Here is a 19,967-nt window from a genome sequence, read left to right on the forward strand (position 1 = left end):
AAGTATCTTTCACATAATCGTAATATGGCAAAAGAATGTCCAAAATGCATGTAGGTTTGCTACAGCACACAATGCTTAATCTGTGTCTGTCAATCCATGTAGTTGGACAGCCTGTATAGTTTTCTTACTACACCAATACTTCCATCTATTCTTTTGTGAATGAGCTATGATCGTAGACGGAGTGGTCATGCCCAATAAAATTATGTTTTGTCATTACCGTTCATCGTCCAATTGTCCATATTTATCACCTTGTGTAATGGGATTGCTGTATGTGTGCATGCGTATTTTTGCTCTTGTGTACATTCACACAAACTTTACATTTAAATTTACTTATTTATTTATGTAATGTACATTTAATTTACGTATTTATGTAATATTTGTGTAAATATATAGATGTATATATCTTTTTTCTTTTTTTACATTTTATGAATATTGCAGAGGTTTTATTCAAAGCAATGTACAAAGCAGTGCATAAAGTACAGCAGAATATCAAGAATCATAAGTGCCTGGTTCAAATAGTATTTTGGTGGTCGGGGTCAAGGAACGGTCTGTTTGCCACAGTGTAAAGTAACCACACCTCAGCCTCTGACACGTATTGTTCAGACACACTGAACAATACCAATAATAATAACTACAGTGCAACAATAACACAATAGTGCATAGTACAGTGACGCAAAAACAACAATATATATGTGCAACATCAAACACTTTTCTGGGTGCAGTCTCTTGTCAGACAGCGGGAAAACAGCATCTCAAATACAACGTGCAGAGAAGAGCCAAATTTGCCAGTATCACAATAAGTAACGTATTGCTAAGTTCTGCTTTCGGTGCCCTTATGCTAACTAAAAGAATGGTTAGTTGAGGTAAAGTTTGAAGAGGTTGGTCTTGAGACCACGTCAGAAGAACGGTAGGGATGAAGAGTTTAACGGGGAGTTCATTCCCCTACCGTGGAGGACTGAAGAAGCACTGCATTGTGGGAGTGCCAGGACCCTTTTGTGAGTGAAGTGCCTGAGTCGGTGTGTGCAGCTGGACGATGTCCTTGAGTTATGCGGGGCCCGTCCTGTTGGGCGCAGCGTGAGCAAAGTATCAGTGTTTTGTACCTCATCCTCACTGTGACCAACAGCTAGCAGAGTGACCTCAATAAGGTGAAGCTGTATGTGAGGACTTGGGGCGCTTGAAGAAGCTACATTCTGGGTGACCGGGAGGCAGGGCTGAAGGGCGAAGAGGGTCTGGAGGACAACCGGGAGGCAAGGCGGAAGGACTTTGTCACTCAGGGGGTCGATGATGTAGGATGGGCCGCTCTAGAGGGCGACAGCGACAGCTTGGTCACGCTGGAGACAGGGGCCGAGAAAGTTTCAGGATCAGAATCAGAATTTGGTTTATTAGGCATGTAAGTTTACACACACAGAATTTACTGTGGCAGGAAGGTGCAAACAATAAACATATGCGCATCTTAAATAAAAAGTAGAGAAGTACAATAGTCTAACTAATTCGAAGAACGAAACAATTTAAAAATTAAACAATTTAAAATATATATAAAAATAAGAATATGAATGAATATGAATCATGCAAATGAGGTCAAGGTGGCTTGTGCGGAGTGCAAATAGGTGTCGGATGGACTTATAATAGATGATAAAGTGTTAAATGTCAGTGGGAGTCCTTGGTCTGGTTGAAGAGGCCAGTAGCAGATGGAACGAAACTGTTCTTATGGTGTGAGGTTTTGGTCCTGATGGACTGCAGCCTTCTGCCAGAGGGGAGCTGGAACAGAGAGTGTCCAGGGTGGGAGGAGTCGGCCACAATCTTCCCCGCTCGCCTCAGGGTCCTCGAGGGGTGCAGGTCCTCGAGGGTTGGCAGATTGCAGCCGATCACCTTCTCAGCAGTGCGGATGACACGCTGCAGTCTGCTCTTGTCCTTGGTAGTGGCAGCAACCAAAACAACCCACTCATTAGGTTGCTGCCATCTCACGTTGAAGTTGTCCAGCATACTACACCATGGGAATCATTCCTTCATGAGGCATAAAAGCTGTATCTTCCAATTGATGTTAAAGAGTTTGTTGAAACCTGGGAAAAGTGAAAGCTGCAATTTAATAGACTATTCTGGCATTTTTCACATTTGCTACCCTTTCTCGATTGCATCATGAAATCCAACTTTAAACATGCTAACAACTTGTCTTCAAGCACAATTTTCAACAACAGTATATCATTACACTCAGGGGCGGTGTTTCCTACAGGCGGTGTAGGCGGTCGCCTAGGGCGCCACTCAGAGGGGGGCGCAAAAAACAAAACAAAACAAGATTTTTTTTTTTTTTTGCTGGGCAGTTTTTTTTTGCGCCCCCTTCTATAGCTCCAAACAATATTGGAGATATTGGACACATTCCCTCATCGCTTGAAAGTTGCAATTCCGTTTTCGTGCAAAATCGTTTTTAATTTAATTTGGTTTTTTTTGGGGGGGGGGGGGGAGGGGGGCGCCACGAGTGAAGCTCGCCTGGAGCGCCAAATGTGGTAGGGCCGGCCCTGATTACACTAGCCTGACGTTGTCATACTCATAATTCTAGTCAGAATATGAGTCTGATACCGCTCCGTTGGGCTGTGAGTATGGGGCGTGTTTCAACCGAACCCGGATAAAAAATGCCTCTTCGCTCAATTGGATAGACCTACAACCAATCAGAGCAATGTAGTATGTTGTTTGTTGAAAACAAATTCAACCCAAGCGTTCTTTGGTGACGTGGTTGATTACGTTACTGTTGATCATCTGTCCATCATCGTATAAAGCCCGCCCTGACAATTTGATTGGTCCGAACAGCTCTTGTTCGGACATAGTTTTTCCCCAACTGAGCGACCCCAGACCCAACTTCCAGACCAAATGTATTTGTGGGCAGGGCTAAGCTCGGTTGGCACCCAGGCTATCATTACACAGCATGGAGCATGGAACACTGGACAGGGCATGAATTAAAGATCTCTTATGTGTCTTTCCATCACATTCGTCAACACACAATCATAGACAATAGCATCAGTATTCCTTGCTAACGGTACAACGGTTCATCTTCTCTGAGAGACCCCCTCAAGGTTGTTTTGACAAAGTTCACTCTTCAGAAACCTTTTCTTAAAAAAACAAACAAAGTAAAAACAAAACATAACATCATAACACGACAATCAAATTGTCAAACAGTCAAGTAACTTCTGCATGTGTGTGTTATATACCTGTGTGTGTCCTCATGCATAACACCCACAAATGCACATGGGAAGTCTGCACTGTCAGTGTGCCCTTTGCACCCAGGTCTGAGTTTAAACCCTCCTGACTTTGGTTCCATTTCTAATGTTAACGCACATGTAACTCAAGACCATGGCTGTACAACATTCGCCAATCATTCTTGGATTACTACTCTTTCTCTCTTTGGATTTTTCTTTTTCTATCATTCCAGGTGAGTAGAAGAAAAGACAATCAGTAAAACAGGGTTTTGTTTTTCAATTAATAAATGTAATTTCTCAGTAATTAATTCAAAAGACTATAAAATGCTGTGAATTATTTTTTTTTTTTTTACATTTTAACCATCCTATTTGGATTACTCTACAGTCATACTCTATAAGTTTACTTTTCCCATGAAAAATATAAACCACTGTGTTGAAACCTCTCCTGAACACAAAGTGACTCAGCTAATAATAAATAACACATAAACTGTACTGCTATTCGTTGTTGGCCAGGTCAGGTCTGACTAAAAAGTTCTTTCCTCATGGTTTCTTTTGTGGTTGGATGCTAGTTGGGTAGACAAAACATCACGACTGTGTATTCTTTGTTCATTCCTTAGAGGAAGAGCAGCACCCAAGCTACTGGAACAACAAAGCCAAGCAAGCTCTGCAGAAGGCTCTGGATGTGAAGCCTAATCTCCACCAAGCCAAGAACCTCATTCTTTTCCTGGGGGATGGTGAATGACTTAACTTAGAGAAGAGAGAGAGAGAGAGAGAGAGAGAGAGAGAGAGAGAGAGAGAGAGAGAGAGAGAGAGAGAGAGAGAGAGAGAGAGAGAGAGAGAGAGTAAGAATGGGAAAATCTGACTGACAATTCTTAATTATAGGGTAAATGAGGTGTAGGCAATTGATGCAGTGAGCATAGTAGAAATAAAATATATAAAATATGTGAATATATGTGAAATATGTAAATATTCCTTATCGAGTTATGTTGAGAGTACACAAAACATACTCTACAGCAATAAAATGTGGCAGTGTACTTGGACAGAGCACTTCATAATAGATCGATAAGAATCAAATCAAGCCCTTATCAAATAGAGACCTTTGTCATGGCACAATCCTGCTGCTCAAGCAATTTCAGCACTATTAATAAATTGCTTAGAAATGAGTGTACAACCATTGTCTGTCACTGCAGGTAAATTGTGACATTGATCTTTACTTTCATAACTAAAGTGACACATGAACACGATATAATATTATATTATAACAAAAAACAAGATATAACAAGATAATAACAAATACCAAGGTAAAAGGCCAGTTTGTAACTTACTGTTGTGGAAGAAATTGGGATTTCCTGTGAGCTTACGTTATTCACTAATCAATACAACTAGTCACCCCGAACATCTATTAACCTGACACATAGACACAATATACTCTTTTTAATAGTAAGCTTACATGAGAACGTACTAACTAGTATCCAATGACTAGTTCTATTGATTAGTGAATAATGTAAGCACACAGGAAATCCCAATTTCTTCCACACTGTGTACATCAAATCCTTCAGATTCACAAAATAGACTAGCAAGAGAATTATTAACGTTTATTCATGAGATATCTATCTATCGGTTCAAGAGTAACTTGTTTTCACCCAATGTTCGCAGGTCTGATCACAGATCCACAGCATTACTGGGTTTTTAAAACTAAACAGCCATAACAATTTTTGTAAACAAATACTAGAGTTTCACCTGGATGGGCAGATGAAAACGTATTTAAATATAAATGAAAAAATGATCATTTAATATGATTTATTTTATTCAATTCATCAAACCTTTCCTGGAAAGCTAGCACTATTTTCTTTCCACCGGTAAAGTTAGGTAAGTTAAAGTCTCTGTCCGTCTCTCTTGAAATAAGTCTATGAAGAGGGAGAGGTAGACCTTGACTCATAAGCTCTAATTATATCACGTGAAAGGAGGGTTCCACCCAGGAGCTGTCCTCAATGTTTGACTTGTGTAAAGGTTGTCTGTGTCTTGTTCCACCCATTTCCTAGGCATGGGCATACCTACTATAACTGCGGCACGTATCCTCAAAGGGCAGATGGAGGGGAAGACAGGAGAGGAGTCGAGTCTGGTCATGGACACATTTCCTTACCTGGCCTTGTCTAAGGTCTCCACAATCTATCCATTATTTTTCCCATCTTGCCCTGGCCTTCCTGGGCATGTTTTGTAAAGTTGACCCAGAGAATATGTTCCCGCTTCATGTCTGTCATATAGACAATTAAAAGTGTGCATGCGTGGTCGTGTGTGTGTGTGTGTGTGTGGCCTGTGGCTGCCCCTCGCAGACATACAACGTTGACCAGCAGATGCCCGACAGCGCTGCCACAGCCACGGCCTACCTGTGTGGCGTGAAGGCAAACTACGGAACCCTGGGGCTCAGTGCTTCTGCTCGGCGCTACAACTGCGGCAGCACCTTCGGCAACGAGGTCAAATCAGTACTCCACCGGGCCAAAATGGCAGGTAAGGCATGTCCTTGCCTCCTCTCCCACCTCCCACGAGAAGCATTGGTGTGGCCTGCCGGTATACAAGGCTGTCACTTACTGTACCGAACTTCAGGTCATCTTCCTTGTGTCCTAGCTTCTTCTCCTCACCTGCTAGCTTTCTTTTCTTACGTCCCAGGCATAGGCACCTTCTGACCTTATACCAACCAGTGGTTATCAATGAGGGAAAGGACAGCAAGCCTGCCGACCAGCACAGACAGTGTCTTTATCAGACCCCTTAAAGGCTCACATAGTAAATTTAGATATTGAGCCATTGGCAATTGAAAATTGGCAGGTATGTAGGTTTGCGCCTTATATGTGAGGTTACTGACTATACAGATAAAGGCTCTTTGGATGAGTACTTTACAGACTCTTTACGTTTCTATCACATTTATTCCTGTAATTTAGCAGATGCTTTTATCCAAAGAAACCCCCATTGGGATCAATAAAGTAGTGTTCCGCTGTCTACTGTATTCTACAAAGCTTATGTATCTATTTGTGTTTCTAGGGAAGTCAGTGGGAATAGTTTCCACGGCTCGCGTTCAGCACGCTTCTCCTGGGGCTGCGTACTCTCACACTGCCGACCGCGGCTGGTACAGCGACCTTGAACTCTCTGCCGACGCTGTCGCCGGAGGCTGCCGCGACATCGCCTACCAACTGGTCCACAACACGGAGATCAATGTACGACATGAGGCGTGAGACATTTTGGCTCGGCTTCTCAGAAACTGCTTGGCAATAAACAGCGCCTCTTACTGTGGATAATAGAGAAGTGTCTTTGCAGTGTTGGATAATTGTGTGGTTGTTTTCGGACCGCCAAATATTCAACAGTCATTACCAAATATTTAACTTTGGAGTTGGGGGACATCCACGTCATACATTCACCACATCATCTCAGGAACCATTAATTGAAACATGGACTCCCATTGGCTTAACTGTCTGACCTGTGTTTGCTGTGATAGGTCATTCTTGGCGGAGGGAGGCAATACATGTTCAGCAATGAGTCCTTTGACCCAGAGTACCCAACAATAAAAGGCGATCGCCTGGACAAGACTGACCTCACTGCTGTGTGGCTGCAAGGCAAACAAGTAAATGTTGTCTGTCTCTCTGTATGTCTGTCTGGACGTAATGATAATGGAGACATTTTGGAGGGGCTCTCATGACAACTTGTATGCTGTGTGACTACAAAAATACACCTCAAATCCTTAACTACTTATATATTTGTTTTTTTCCCTTCTGTCTCATGCCCTCAGAATGCACATTATGTTTGGAACAAAGCTGAATTTGACAAAGTGAACCCAGAGAAGACTGATTTCCTGATGGGTAAGAGTTTTCTTTGGGGGATAGATGTTTGAGGGATGGTTCGAAACACACATTCTACATTGCTCAGAATCTTTGTGTCAGGAACACCAACCATTATTTTAGTGAATGTGACTGAGGGTTCTCAAGATAATGTAAAAGCAGTTAGATATACTTTACCATTCTTGTCCAGAGTAAGGCACCCAAATAGTGTAAGGCAAGTTTTAGCTGTAATATGTATGTAAATATGTAATTTGATTGATCCAAATTTATATTTAACGGTTATGTTTTGGAACAGTTCACAACTGCTCACAAAATATTTTATTTTATTGTATAGTTAATTCAATTCTAATCCCACTTAGTACTGCTAGTTTATGTACCCTTAGTATAGATAGTCCACATATTTAAATGTGTATTTGTAGTTGGAGCAGCAGCAGTCTTCGTATCAGTACTATAGTAGTAGTAGTAATTTGTTATTGTAAGCTTACGTCCTTGACTCCTGCCTCCATGAGATTACGATGATTGGTAGTATGTAGCAGCAGTATCAGTAGTAGTAAATATGACAAGATCATGTGTCCTACCTGCAGGCCTGTTTGAGCCAAAAGACGCCCGTTACGAGCAGGATCGTGACCCTTCCATGGACCCCTCTCTTACTGAAATGATGGAGAAAGCCATCAAGATCCTTCGCAGGAACCACAATGGATTCTACCTATTCGTGGAAGATGAGTACCTTGTCTCTGGAACTATAATGTGGAGACTGAACTAAATTATTGTTAGTGATGATTTTGAATGTTAGCTTTAAATACTTTTTATATTGAAACTCGTTTGGATGTTTTCAGTACAGCTACTGCTTACTCATGACACGACTATGGCCATCTTTTAAACTGCAAGGGGGAGAATTGACCATGGTCACCACGGTAGCCAAGCCAGCTATGCCCTGACGGAAGCAGTGGAGTTTGACCGGGCGATTGGACGAGCAGCTGAACTGACCAACGAGCTGGACACGTTATCTGTGGTCACCGCAGACCATTCCCATGTATTCTCATTTGGGGGCTATTCAGAAAGAGGAAATCCTGTCTTGGGTAAAACTTTACTTATTTGTTTAAATTTTACAAAACATTAAACATGCTACATTACAGAAATACCTAATGTTGTGTGCATATGCCTCTAAAAGGATTGTCCCGGACATATGCTATGGATGATAAACGATTCACCACTACCCTCTATGGAAATGGACCAGGCCACATAATAATTAATGGAAGTCGACCAGATGTGAATGCCAGTGTTGCAGGTACTTGCTGTCAAACCATGATGGAGGAATTCCTGTCAGACATTCCGTTATAGGCAAAAAATATTCTACTAGCGCCCCCTTGTGATGTTAATATAAATTACATACGCATGAATGAATGGGAATGAAACATGGTGTTATTATATAACATATACTGCTTGCATTGGATTAAAACAACGGCCATGCAAGTCTGAATCTTCTTTAATCTCATTTATCCTCAGAGAGCAAGGAGTACATACAACAGTCGGCAGTCCCTCTCGATTCTGAGACGCACGGCTCTGAGGATGTGGCCATATTTGCCAAGGGCCCCATGAGCCACCTGTTCCACGGGGTCCAGGAGCAGAGCTACATTGCCCATGTCATGGCCTATGCAGCCTGCATTGAGCCCTACGAGGACTGCGATCTGGAACCTTCCCCCGACCATGCTGGAGCCCACCACCCCAGCTTGGTGGTGCTGCTGCTTGGTCTTGTACCCGTCCTCATCTCCCTCACATCGGCCTGATCCACAACGTGGAGAACAACGTCTTATGACACAATCATGACAATTTTTTTGAATATTTTTTATTTTATTTTTTCCCCTCACTGTACATATAGACACTCCTTGCTAAAACTGATTCAATCTGGTTCAGAAGCTGCTGTAAGATGGCTGGTGTAGGTGTAACATAGTGTCTTTGAATTGTTGTTTTACAGACTCCACTTCTCCATGTACATTATTCTAAATTATTTGCAATAAAATGTCAAAGTGAAATGTGAATGAAAATTCACTCCTTGCTAAAACTGATTAAATCTGGTTCAGAAGCTGCTGTAAGATGGCTGGTGTAGGTGTAACATAGTGTCTTTGAATTGTTGTTTTACAGCTTTAAAGAATATATTGTGCTTATTAAAGTTATGTCTTATGAAACTTAGAAGTGTGCTCAGGCTTAAACATAGGGTCTCACACTGAGTGTGGGAAGCAGGCTGTTCTTTGTGTCTCTATCTCTTCATTTTTAGAAACAACCTTGAAACTGGGTGGAGATGGCACCCGAGCAGGTGGGACGCGCGTAGGCAAGAACAACTCCCTGACGCACGAGAGAACAAGCTCAACCCTTTTTTGATACTTGTGTTTTCAATTGCATTGTATATGATATGCTGGGGCAGGGAAAGATAGCCAGTTGGACTTCGTGAACCAGCCCAAACTCTGTTGCGGGTAGGGAAACTTAGACAACCCCAGAGCTCTGTACTTGTTGATTTCCAACTGCTGCATTAAAGCTGATATTATTGGACCTCTGCGACTCCAGACCACTCTTTCTAGAACACAGATTTGTGTCATTGAATACCATCATTACATATTGGAATAGACACATAGATTTTGAATCCTTCAGCTTCCACTTCTCCATGTACATTATTGTACATTATTTGCAATAAAATGTCAAAGTGAAATGTGAATGAAAATTCCCTCAATAAATCTCAAGTCAGCAGCCTTTAGGCCAATTTAGTGCACAAAAATGTGTCAACTGAAATAACAATGTAGGAAGGCCAAGTTCTTGTGAGACTCCTGCAGTCATGCAACATATTTCAAAAATGTTTTTGGGAATGCGAACTGCCTCGCGTTATGACTGGGCAACAGTCAGCTCACATCTACCTGAAAGAAGTTGTCCCACTTGGCCAGGACTTCAGGGTAGCTGTCAGATAAGGAAACATGGAAAGGTAGTTGTCAAAACCTGCACAGAGAAATTAATTTATGAGATTAGGCTTGCTCTAACAGGTAACAGGAATATATTGCTCTGGTAAATACTTGATAAACAACTCGTCAGCTAGGATGAGGAAAAGCACATATAGTTTCCACTCTTTCACATAGTGAAAACCATTTACCATGACCCCAACCACACTAGTATTCTGGGCATGTAAAATACACTCATTGAGCAGAATAATCCAACTAGGTCAGTTTGTCAGTTTATTCAGATGGCAAAACCACAATGCTAGGCCAGTTGATTATGTTCGCATAGATACATTTTTAAAAATATTATTTAAAATTGTATTTTTTAGATACGGTACAACATTTTTCACATGCAGGTTCCCTGGTACACCATCAAACCGGACCACCATTAATGGACGTCTGTAGTACGTAGTCAGATTGGTCAGGTAGAGATTTTGGTTGGATTCAGCCAATGAGTGGTATGCATAGGGAGGGTGTCTACCCAAGGGGCGGGATCAGTGTTCTTGGAGGGAACTTTAACCGTGTTGTTTAGCTTACTAGCTCGGTACTGTTAATGCAATTTGCAACCTGCCATTGAAAGTAAAAGTTAAATAATGATCTAGGTTGCTAGACAAACAAGCACGAACCAGCGGGCATGGGAATCTATAATCATGCATCGAAAAAGTAGAGACCTGGCAACTCAACTGTGCGACGCAGTGAACGATGGGGATTCAAGGTAATAAACTTCTGCTTGTCTTGCTCTCTACGTAAGTTAGCATGAAGCTTTGTTATGTCTTCTGTTATCTCTTCTGTCACTGTCTCTGGCAGTGGTACATTTGAGCTCACTCGTACAGCTAGGCTAACTATATAGTAGCTAGACACAACTAACAAATTATCTATATGAAAGCTAACTAGCCAATATGCCATTATTCACTATTCATTCCAAGTCATTGATTTCGGCATAGGCTGACGACGTTCGATGTTTGTAGCTGGCTGTCATCGAGTCGATCAGCCCAAATTATTGCCTACAGCACTGTATTAGAGCTAGCTAGTTGGCGACAAACTAGTGTTGTTACTCAAATATAGAATCTGTGTAAGGCCTATATGTACAATAGTTTGTTTACAAAGTAAACTAAGATGTTTAGCTATATATAGCTAAGCCACACAAATAAAAATACTTGCTTCTGTGCTTCGACCTAGCTAGCTCTAGAGCTAAAATTACTTGGCATAATAGTTTACTGATTAAAGCCTAAACATCACTTTTTCATCCCATTTTGTTCAGCCATTTTGGTGTCATACGTGGTATGTGTACCATCCATTATGGGCCTGTACAATGACATAATTATAACCACGGTAATTCTTCTTGGCAGAGCCGTGCAGATGCTTCTGTCTCAAGGCGCAAACACCAATAGTATTAACAACAGTGGAGTTGCAGCAGTGCATCTAGCAGTCGGCAAAGAGTCTGAGAAAAATACCCGCTGTCTAAAGCTGATTCTGCAGTATGGAGCTGACCCTAATCTCAGGTAAATGACAGACATCACTATTTTGTTTTTAATTTTGTTTAGTTGCTATATATCTAAATATTTACGACTCCAAAACGGATATGCACATAGCTGGATAGTTACACATGCATCAGACATTGTTCATTATTTCTTCCAGATCCTCAGATGGGTTGACTCCCCTGCATGTTGCTGCTTTGTGGGGTTGTTATCAAAACCTTAAACTGCTCTTGAAGAATGGAGGAAATCCTCATTTAAAAGATCAGGTACTAGCATAGTTAAAGCATAGTTGTTTTGTAATATTGTAAGACAATATTAATGCCCATGTGAACCATAATGGTGTCTATGTAAGCACAAAAAATAAATGTATCTTTTAAATGTTTTTGTCCTTCTTCAGCGCAACCACACAGAATACAGAAAACAATGCAACACAATCAACAATGTCCCCAGCTGACCTTATAGACAGTTTAACACTCTTTATGTAGACAAATATCAACATGGATTTGTTAAGCATATGGATTTAGCTCTTCTTGTCATTGTTCTTTATAGGAAGGCAACAAACCAGGTGATCTAGCACAACAGCAGGACAACCGCAAGTGTGCCTCACTCCTCCAGGAGTACCAGTCCACTTCTTTAGACACAGAGGAGGAAGACCTGCCTCAGTTCCAGTACTGTAAGACAATTCAAGTCCCCAAGATGCTCCTTGCTGCACATCAATCGCAAAAACACTGGTTTTGTATTTAAATGTACATTTCTCTTGCCCCGCAGCTGTTTATAACGGTGAAGTGGACACATCCAGCTATGCCGAGACGACGGACGACTGCTCCGTTCAGAGCCTGTCCTTGTTGAGTGACTTTGGGGAGGGCCCGCTGAGTAGCACGCGATGCTCGTTTCTTGACTTGTCTGCCATAAGGAGGCCAAGCTTGAGGGAAGGACACCTCTCAAGGCCTTCAGATGTCAAGCCTAATGTGGGCCACACGAAAACCTGGGACATAGACAGTGAATGGAAAACGGAGGCTCCGTCTATGCTATCGAGTACACGGATGTCTGTTGCTGGGTCCAAAGCTACCCTGCCTCAACTGAAGGAGGGCATTCTGCTCACTGACTACAGCGTAATACCAACTCAAGACGTGGGCAACGTTCAGGTCGGAAACGTTGGAAACGCTCCCGCACCTTTGGAGACCCTCCCTCCCTTTCGACGTGCGAGTCGCAAGAGTGTGAGCTTCAGAGACGTGGATGAGTATTTCCCCGTTTTCAGCTTGGAGTCGCCCAGGGGGCACCCTGCTGTCCCAGAGAGTCCCGCTACCAAAGACTGCTCTCTCGACCTTTCAGAGTACTCCGGCTTCCTGAACTCCGACCGCATGGCCACTGTTTTACAGCGCCATGGCATCGACGTGACATCCCCGGATCACGTGTTTGTTTTCTCCAGGGATGCTCATGACTTCACAGCGGAGGACATGGAGAAAACTGTACTTGGACACTTGCTACCCGAGGAAGAGAACGAGGATGAAAAGGGTGATGGAATCGGAGAGGAGGTGAAGGCCGATGAGCGGCCAGCATGTGGCACTGGCGGCAGCAGCAGCAGCAGCAGCAGGAGTAGTCAGTACAGCAGTTGTGAAAGTGACCATTACATGAGTGCCTTTGATGCTTCCGTGCATCCGAGATTAGGTGTAATCCGTGAGGACGAGCAGGGGATAGTGAAAAACACAGTTGTTGAAGCCGGCAATAATAATTATAAAACGAATGCTAACCTCCATACTGATGGATTTAGGAAGGGTATTGGCAGTCCAGTTGTTATAACGGAAACTCCAAAGTACCCATCGTCCAAAACGACAGGAGAAGATGAGTACCCAGCCATTGATAAACTAACACTGTCTGAAAAAACATCTCCAACCAAACTGTCGGAGATTAACCGTGGCTCTGAAGGGAAGGTTGCAGGTGCTGCGTCAGGCACTGCGGAGGAAAAGCGCGCAACTCAACCGGTCCAATGCACTCCTGTGGCACGTGCAGCTGCTGCCTGTGAGGACGAGTTTGACGTCTTCACCCCGAGCCCCTTCGTCACAGGACGGACCCGATCGAGGCTCAGCCGCTGTTCCCTGAGGACCAGCAGAACCCTGGAGAACTCCACCTCGTCTTTGTTCGAGCAGAGCCTGGTCACGCCAACCAGAACCCGCCGTGACAGGGCCAAGTCGCAAAGCAGTGATGGCGTCTTTTGTGACACGCCCGGGCGTTGTCCCACTCCTGTCTATTCTGGAAGCAGCGATGGGAGCACCGCTTGGAGCTCTGTGGACCAGGAGACGCAGTCTGGGCCGCTTAAAGACGACTCGTGCCTGAGCGCGAGCCAAGCCGACACCATTATCATCCCCAAGAGTGCCGGCCAAAGGACCGGTTCATATGGTGTCAGTCAAGCAGACACCCTCAGAATCTCTGACAGCACGTCCGATGCAGTCATCAAATCTCAAACTTTGGCCGACACCGTTATTCTGGAGAGAGGTGAAGAAGAAGAAACGTCAACAGACTACCGAAATCATCACGCTGACCCTTGGCTGGCCCATCTTCAGAAAGAAATCAGGGAAGCTTGTCCATTTCTGACCGATGACACAAGCTCAAGTGACACAGGTATAAAGGAAGCGGGCAGAAGTACCGCTCTAGTGGAGCCAGTTGGTGGTCTTAAGAGAGATGAAGAGCCATCTTGGACCACCGAAGACTCTGACTCTCAGCCTGAATCATCCCAGTCCACATCATCCACCTCCCGAACGCTCTCGTCCAGCTCTAGCTACTTCTCCCCAAAGAGGTCAAGGGACAACACCCCCCTGACCCCCGGCACGGGATGCACCCCTCGCTACAGCATGAGCCGACTGTCAGGCCTCCACAAGCCACGGTGCTTGGCCGACCTTTCCTACACCCCGGGGGGTCGACCTCTCATCCAGGACCTGGAGGAACCGGTGGAGTACCTCTACACCGACACCGAGCAGGGTCATGAGCTCATCGAAACCCGCGTCCCGCCCACCACTAACACCTCCCTCAGCTCCAGCGCGAGCAGTGAGGGCGACGAGGACACAGTGCTGTACGATTGGCGCTCCATGCACGGCGGCCTGACCAAAGGGAAGGAGAACCGGAAGCCGGTTGACGAGAAGCTTCCCAACACAGAAGGGCTGACCGACCGGGAGTTGCGGCGCAGGCTGGTGGAGCTCGGTGAGAGTCCCGGTCCGATTACCAGCAGAACCCGGCCAGTGTACATGCAGAGGCTCCAGCGCATGATACTGGAGCCGGGTCCAATGCCAAAGTTCCAAGCTCAGAATCCGGATCAGCTCCAAACAGGTATTGAACTATCTTACTACACATTGCAGAATATCAGTTCCACCGCTTCCTCTAGAATCTGAATGAGAGGGCGACCCTCAGTAGCCTGGCTCTGCCCTTATACGTACTTCTGCTCAATTTTGATTTTGCTTCTGTACTAGGTCTGGCCATTCGGTACGTAAGTCAGATTTTTCAGGTTGATTTTCAACCGGCCAATCAGCGAACAGAGGGAGTGGCTGAGATCGATGACGTTGATGTCGTGCGCTAGTTTGTGTTGTAGTTCCGTAATGGCGGCGGAGAAAGATGCGAGCGAAGCCATTCAGTCCGTTGTGGCAACGCTGCCGAATATCCATAAGCTAAAGCCAGAGTTTTGCTGAGTTTTGTTGGTGGCCATGATGTTGTGGCCCTCCTCCCCACGGGGTTCGGGAACAGTTTGATTTTCCAGCTACGGCAACTAGCTCTGTTACAGTAGTGGTGAAGGAATTGGCTAAGGCGAACGCTAGCGATTGGTTATGGCAGATCAGAGTGGCTCTGGGCAGATCCTATAGTTTTAAACTTCAACATAGTACCCGCCTACAAGGAAGTCAACGCTTGTCAATGGAGCGAGGCCAGACTGTCTGTACAAATTAAATGTACGAGAGTCTGGTTAGGACCAGGATAGACCCTCAGGGGTGTAGGAAAGATTCAAAGTGTATTTCTTAGTACTTAAGATTAGTCCATGCTAATATTGGCCGGGTTTCCCAGATTCGTTAAGAAGCTCTTAACGCTAAGAGCTTCTTAGGAGCGTTCTACAGCGCTCTTAGAACGTTCCTAAGAAGCTCCTTAACGAATCTGTGAAACCCGGCCATTATCATTTGATGTCAAACTTGTTCTCCTGCTGTAGTGATGTCGGGCCACAGTCTGGAGCTGTGCCGGGCCTTGCAGACGTTGGAGCTGCCTGATTGCCAGGCCGATGAGCTGGCTCTGTGCCAGCAGTTTGACCAAGCCGATCAGAACAGGAAGTGGAGAGAGGGTGTCATCAAGTCGAGCTTCAACTACCTTCTGCTGGACCCCAGGTCAGATCCTAAGTTTGGTCTATCTCGGTGGAGTTTTCACAATACTTAAGTACATTCAAGGGTTGACTGATTTAGTTTTCATTGTCTGTGGTGAGTTTTTATGGATGGTTTTTCTGTGATTCCATAGTCTTATACCGGGTCATTTCATAGTTATGTAAATGCTAAAAGTGCACATCAAGTAAATCAAGCCTATATGTTAGGACCCATGTTTTATGTATACTCTGCAACAAACCCAAAGCTAAACCATTGGTGACTTTACAGATATTGATACTTAATTCTCTGTACGGTTAACTTCTCTTACAGAGTAACAAAGAACCTTCCATACCGTAGTCACTCCATGACTCCACTTGAGTGCTTCCAGACATTTATTGGCTCCATATTCTACATCGGGAAGGGCAAGCGCTCGCGGCCCTACAGCCACCTGTACGAGGCTCTGGAATACTTCCGAGGGGACAAGACCTCCAAGGTTTGACCATGTATCTTTATTGCCTTTTATGTGAAGGAGTATCACTCTTAAAGCAGAGTGGCACTACAATGCAAAAGCACGAAATCTCTCTCCCTCTCTCTCACACACACACATAGAAGTTGTGCACGAAGGTTCAACACATTCTCCAGGTATGGAAGGCCGGTCAGGGGGTCATCTCTCTCCACTGCTTCCAGAACGTCATACCAGTTGAGGCCTACACACGAGAGGCCTGCATGGTGGATGCTATTGGTGAGTCTCTTTCGCTGTCAAATGTTCTTTTATTATTAAATGAGTCATTGTATTCAAGTCAGCGAGCTGGTTTTACATGACAAATGTACCTGCTTTACAAAAGACTCCCAAGACACTCTCTTTAGAAAACAATTAAACCTTTCAAACCGACGTGTTTCGGGATCAAGCCTTCATCAGGGAATCAAACAGAACTCAGTAACACCTGGCCCTAACAATAACAATCTTTCCCTTGGATGGTGTTGTGGCCTAGAGAGGGTGTAGACACACACACTCCAACAGATGGTGTTGGACACTCAAGTAAATAACACACGAGTAAATAATACAGAGGAAGTGGTTCCGAAAACTATTTAGAAAAAAAGAACTTCTAGGTCCTCATTTTGGCCCGGGTGTTCATTAGCCTGTAGTTTATCAATCCAAGAGTTTCCTTAGTTGTCACCTTTTTGGTTGGAAGATTGAATGTGATCAATGCCAAAGACGTGTCGTGGATGGGTTATTATGTCGTGGATGGGTTACTATGATGGAAGTCCAGATAGTGTCAAGCACCTGCACGTTTGTCTTCGCCCCACTGTTACCAACGATTTCATGACATGGCACTCGACCCACATCCAGGACTGAAGATGCTGACCAACCAGAAGCGAGGAGACTGCTATGGAGTCGTGTCCACCTGGCAGGTGAAGAGGAAGAAGGAGCTGGGGGTGCGCCTGCTCTACCGTGCCATGAACATCTTCCTGGCCGAGGGCGAGAGGCAGCTGAGGCCTGCAGACATCCGTGCTGGACAGTGACCCCCCCCAGTGGAGGGAGAGGGAACTGCGCCCACAGACCTGCTATTGGAGGGAGCCTCCATCCAAGCTGCTGCTCGGGGAGAAGGATAGTGGATGTGAAAATACAATGTACTGATGGCTGTCGTGGTCAAGGTCATACACGTTATCTTAATGTTCATTATCATATGCTTAAAATGGGCTCACTTTTTTTTACAGGCATCTAGAGTCGATCAAGTATTTTAAGCATTGTACCGTCCTAGCTTTCTTTACTTAGTGAACGTGATTATATTGGAGGTTTTTTATACAGCAATTTGAAATGGTATGTTTAAACTTTTTCCCACATTTGATTACATTGTTAGTAAAAAAAAAAAAATTCATTTGATTGCTGTGTTTTAAGTGGCCCTTATGATGTGATTTCATATAATTAAGAGCAGTTTTAAAATGAAGCACTTGTCAGACTTATTACACTGGAAGGTTTGTCATATACTGATCATATACGGGTTTGTGGTAGATCTAGCAAACCTAGGCCTTAGAAATAATAGTTGATTTAATTGTTTTTTTTTTATATCAAGTGTTTACAGCACATTCTTTAAGGGCCAATTACAACAATAAAACGGTAGTAATTTTATATCTACCCACTCATGAAAAAATATCCAAAATATAAAATCAGTAAATTAGTGTTAGTATTAGTAAATGTCATGGTGATTGTATATGTAGGAACATTATGCATTACTAATATTGTATGTGTATTCAACATTTTTCTAGAATTGTTTTTTTGGAAAATGTTTTTTTTAAATGACTGAAGAGAAAGAATGTGTGTTTTTTCTTGGAAAATCAAGCACACCACAATGAACAGGGTTCAAATGAATCATTACCTATAACGGATTTTGCAACAGCCATTGAGTCTCAACTATATAAACAGCATTTACAATAATGAGGTATTGTCTCCCCCACTGTTATTTCGAATAATGTTTTGCCCTCTAGTGGGTAATAAGGGAATAACCATTAATTATGCATCATACGGCTACAAAAGTACAAAAGACAAATTATTTGGGGAGATACCATTTAAGGAGCAGAACACGTGAGAATGGTGATATAGCAAAATGTTTAATATCGGTATAATTTATATACAGAAAAATACAAATAAATGTCAGAAGTCAGGCACTACTCTGACATGGTTTTTACCTCATTTCCAAGTTAATAGTAGTTTACCCTTTGTGTGGGAGTAATTTCTACTCGGACCAGGAGATGGCGTGCTTGGATCGCCTGCTCGTGAGGGCGTTGCAGCGTTTCTTCCCACATCTCCAGTAGTTAGTCCACACTGACCTCATAACAGGAGATACATGGCAGCGTGACACAGCTGGTCCTCTTGTTGGCTCAGGGCAGCTGTAGACCCCCAACATCTAAAAGAAGTAGCATTCCACCCATAACCCCACCACACGCCCACTATTTCCCATACATACACCTTGCATTTGCATTTCACCCATACCCCAGACACACACTACTTTTCCCCCTTTAACCATTATCTTGTTCCCAGGCTTTCTCGCTTCACAAGAGAATACCTGGTCGAAAAATCCCGCCACTCCGGTCCTTGGGGACAGGTATATACTGATGTGCTTCATATCTGGATCTACCCACCAGACCTTCCATCTTATACCCGGACAGTTCTCTGCCAGACTGGATTCACATATTTCTTTCACATAGTGTAGGCTACACGTACCACCTTATCACAGCAGATTGTTTTCTAGATTGTATATCTGTTAGCTGTAGCATGTCGGCTCTTGTGTGACAATGCCTTTGTTTAAGTAGACTGTATTCGGAGACTCATCAGTGGTGAAATGTGCATTCATATTTACCATTATAAAACGGTTGCTCTTTTAGTTAATGCTAGCTGACATCAGGTATGTAAGAAACATTTTATAATAATAATGTTGCATGTTGATTTAATTTTATTTAAATAGTCTACCTATGGTTAAAACAAAAGTCTCATTCATTTTCACCAACATCATATTACATATCTTAAACAGTCGTGAGTGGAGTGCATACTGTATAAGAGATTTTGTCCAACGTCTATTTCAGTAATAACTGTTAAACTAGAGCAATGATCCTACAGTAGCCTCATAAAGGGCTATGTCTAACAGTCACCTACATACAGAAAGCACACATCCACATGTGATTTCCAATTTCAGCTTGGTTAATAAGTCCCCCTGTGATGGTGAGCGAAAATAGACACAGAATACCATGCAGTAGATAGTTTGAAAATAACTTTATTTTTCTTTCAAGCAGCCACATAGCAAATCTCCCAAACCAGGATGATCAAAATAGATTCTGAGCTCTGTCTCTTTGCATTGCCTATACAAGCCTTTGGGGTTGATAAAATAAATAATAAACATGCACTCAGCATATCTAGCTATATCCTTTGTGACGGTTGGCTGTGTAAATCTGGGCCACAGTTGCATTCATTGTTCTGTGAGCTTTTCCACATAGTTAAACCCACCGACAGCAATGAATGTTGATTGTGACCTTTGCTGAGGTTGGAGGCCGAAGTCATCCACCAAGTTGTTCGGGGGGTGGGGGGCGATACTTGGCGAGCAGGGGCGGAGAGGACATCAAGAAGTGTGTGTGTGTGTTATTCGTGAGAGAGAGAGAACACGGCCACAAT

General features: G+C 43.6%; 2 protein-coding genes across 2 annotated transcripts; both read left to right on the forward strand.

The window, feature by feature from the left end:
• The first annotated feature begins 3,300 nt into the window (after positions 1–3,300).
• alpi.2 (alkaline phosphatase, intestinal, tandem duplicate 2) lies at positions 3,301–9,033 on the forward strand. Its single transcript, XM_062450567.1, has 11 exons — positions 3,301–3,421; positions 3,806–3,922; positions 5,231–5,346; positions 5,522–5,696; positions 6,225–6,397; positions 6,676–6,801; positions 6,967–7,036; positions 7,600–7,738; positions 7,904–8,094; positions 8,187–8,303; positions 8,522–9,033. The coding sequence occupies exons 1-11, from the start codon at positions 3,343–3,345 to the stop codon at positions 8,800–8,802; spliced, it is 1,584 nt and encodes a 527-aa protein (XP_062306551.1). The 5' UTR covers positions 3,301–3,342; the 3' UTR covers positions 8,803–9,033.
• A 1,443-nt stretch (positions 9,034–10,476) lies between these two features.
• ankle1 (ankyrin repeat and LEM domain containing 1) lies at positions 10,477–18,211 on the forward strand. The gene is made up of 9 exons (XM_062450944.1): positions 10,477–10,711; positions 11,346–11,498; positions 11,635–11,740; positions 12,024–12,147; positions 12,243–14,795; positions 15,658–15,829; positions 16,133–16,295; positions 16,412–16,544; positions 17,154–18,211. The coding sequence occupies exons 1-9, from the start codon at positions 10,647–10,649 to the stop codon at positions 17,324–17,326; spliced, it is 3,642 nt and encodes a 1,213-aa protein (XP_062306928.1). The 5' UTR covers positions 10,477–10,646; the 3' UTR covers positions 17,327–18,211.
• Positions 18,212–19,967: the final 1,756 nt, after the last annotated feature.

Source organism: Osmerus eperlanus, chromosome 24 (genome assembly GCF_963692335.1).
Source record: "Osmerus eperlanus chromosome 24, fOsmEpe2.1, whole genome shotgun sequence".
Lineage (NCBI taxonomy): Eukaryota > Metazoa > Chordata > Actinopteri > Osmeriformes > Osmeridae > Osmerus > Osmerus eperlanus.

Excerpts from the sequence above, each read along its gene's own strand:
- ankle1 (XM_062450944.1), top strand. The coding sequence starts at position 10,647 with ATGCATCGAAAAAGTAGAGACCTGGCAACTCAACTGTGCGACGCAGTG. Across the intron at positions 10,712-11,345 it reads GTGAACGATGGGGATTCAAG|AGCCGTGCAGATGCTTCTGT; the intron begins GTAATAAACTTC and ends TCTTCTTGGCAG. Across the intron at positions 11,499-11,634 it reads GGAGCTGACCCTAATCTCAG|ATCCTCAGATGGGTTGACTC; the intron begins GTAAATGACAGA and ends TATTTCTTCCAG.
- alpi.2 (XM_062450567.1), top strand. The coding sequence starts at position 3,343 with ATGGCTGTACAACATTCGCCAATCATTCTTGGATTACTACTCTTTCTC. Across the intron at positions 5,347-5,521 it reads CTTACCTGGCCTTGTCTAAG|ACATACAACGTTGACCAGCA; the intron begins GTCTCCACAATC and ends TGCCCCTCGCAG. Across the intron at positions 7,037-7,599 it reads GAAGACTGATTTCCTGATGG|GCCTGTTTGAGCCAAAAGAC; the intron begins GTAAGAGTTTTC and ends TCCTACCTGCAG.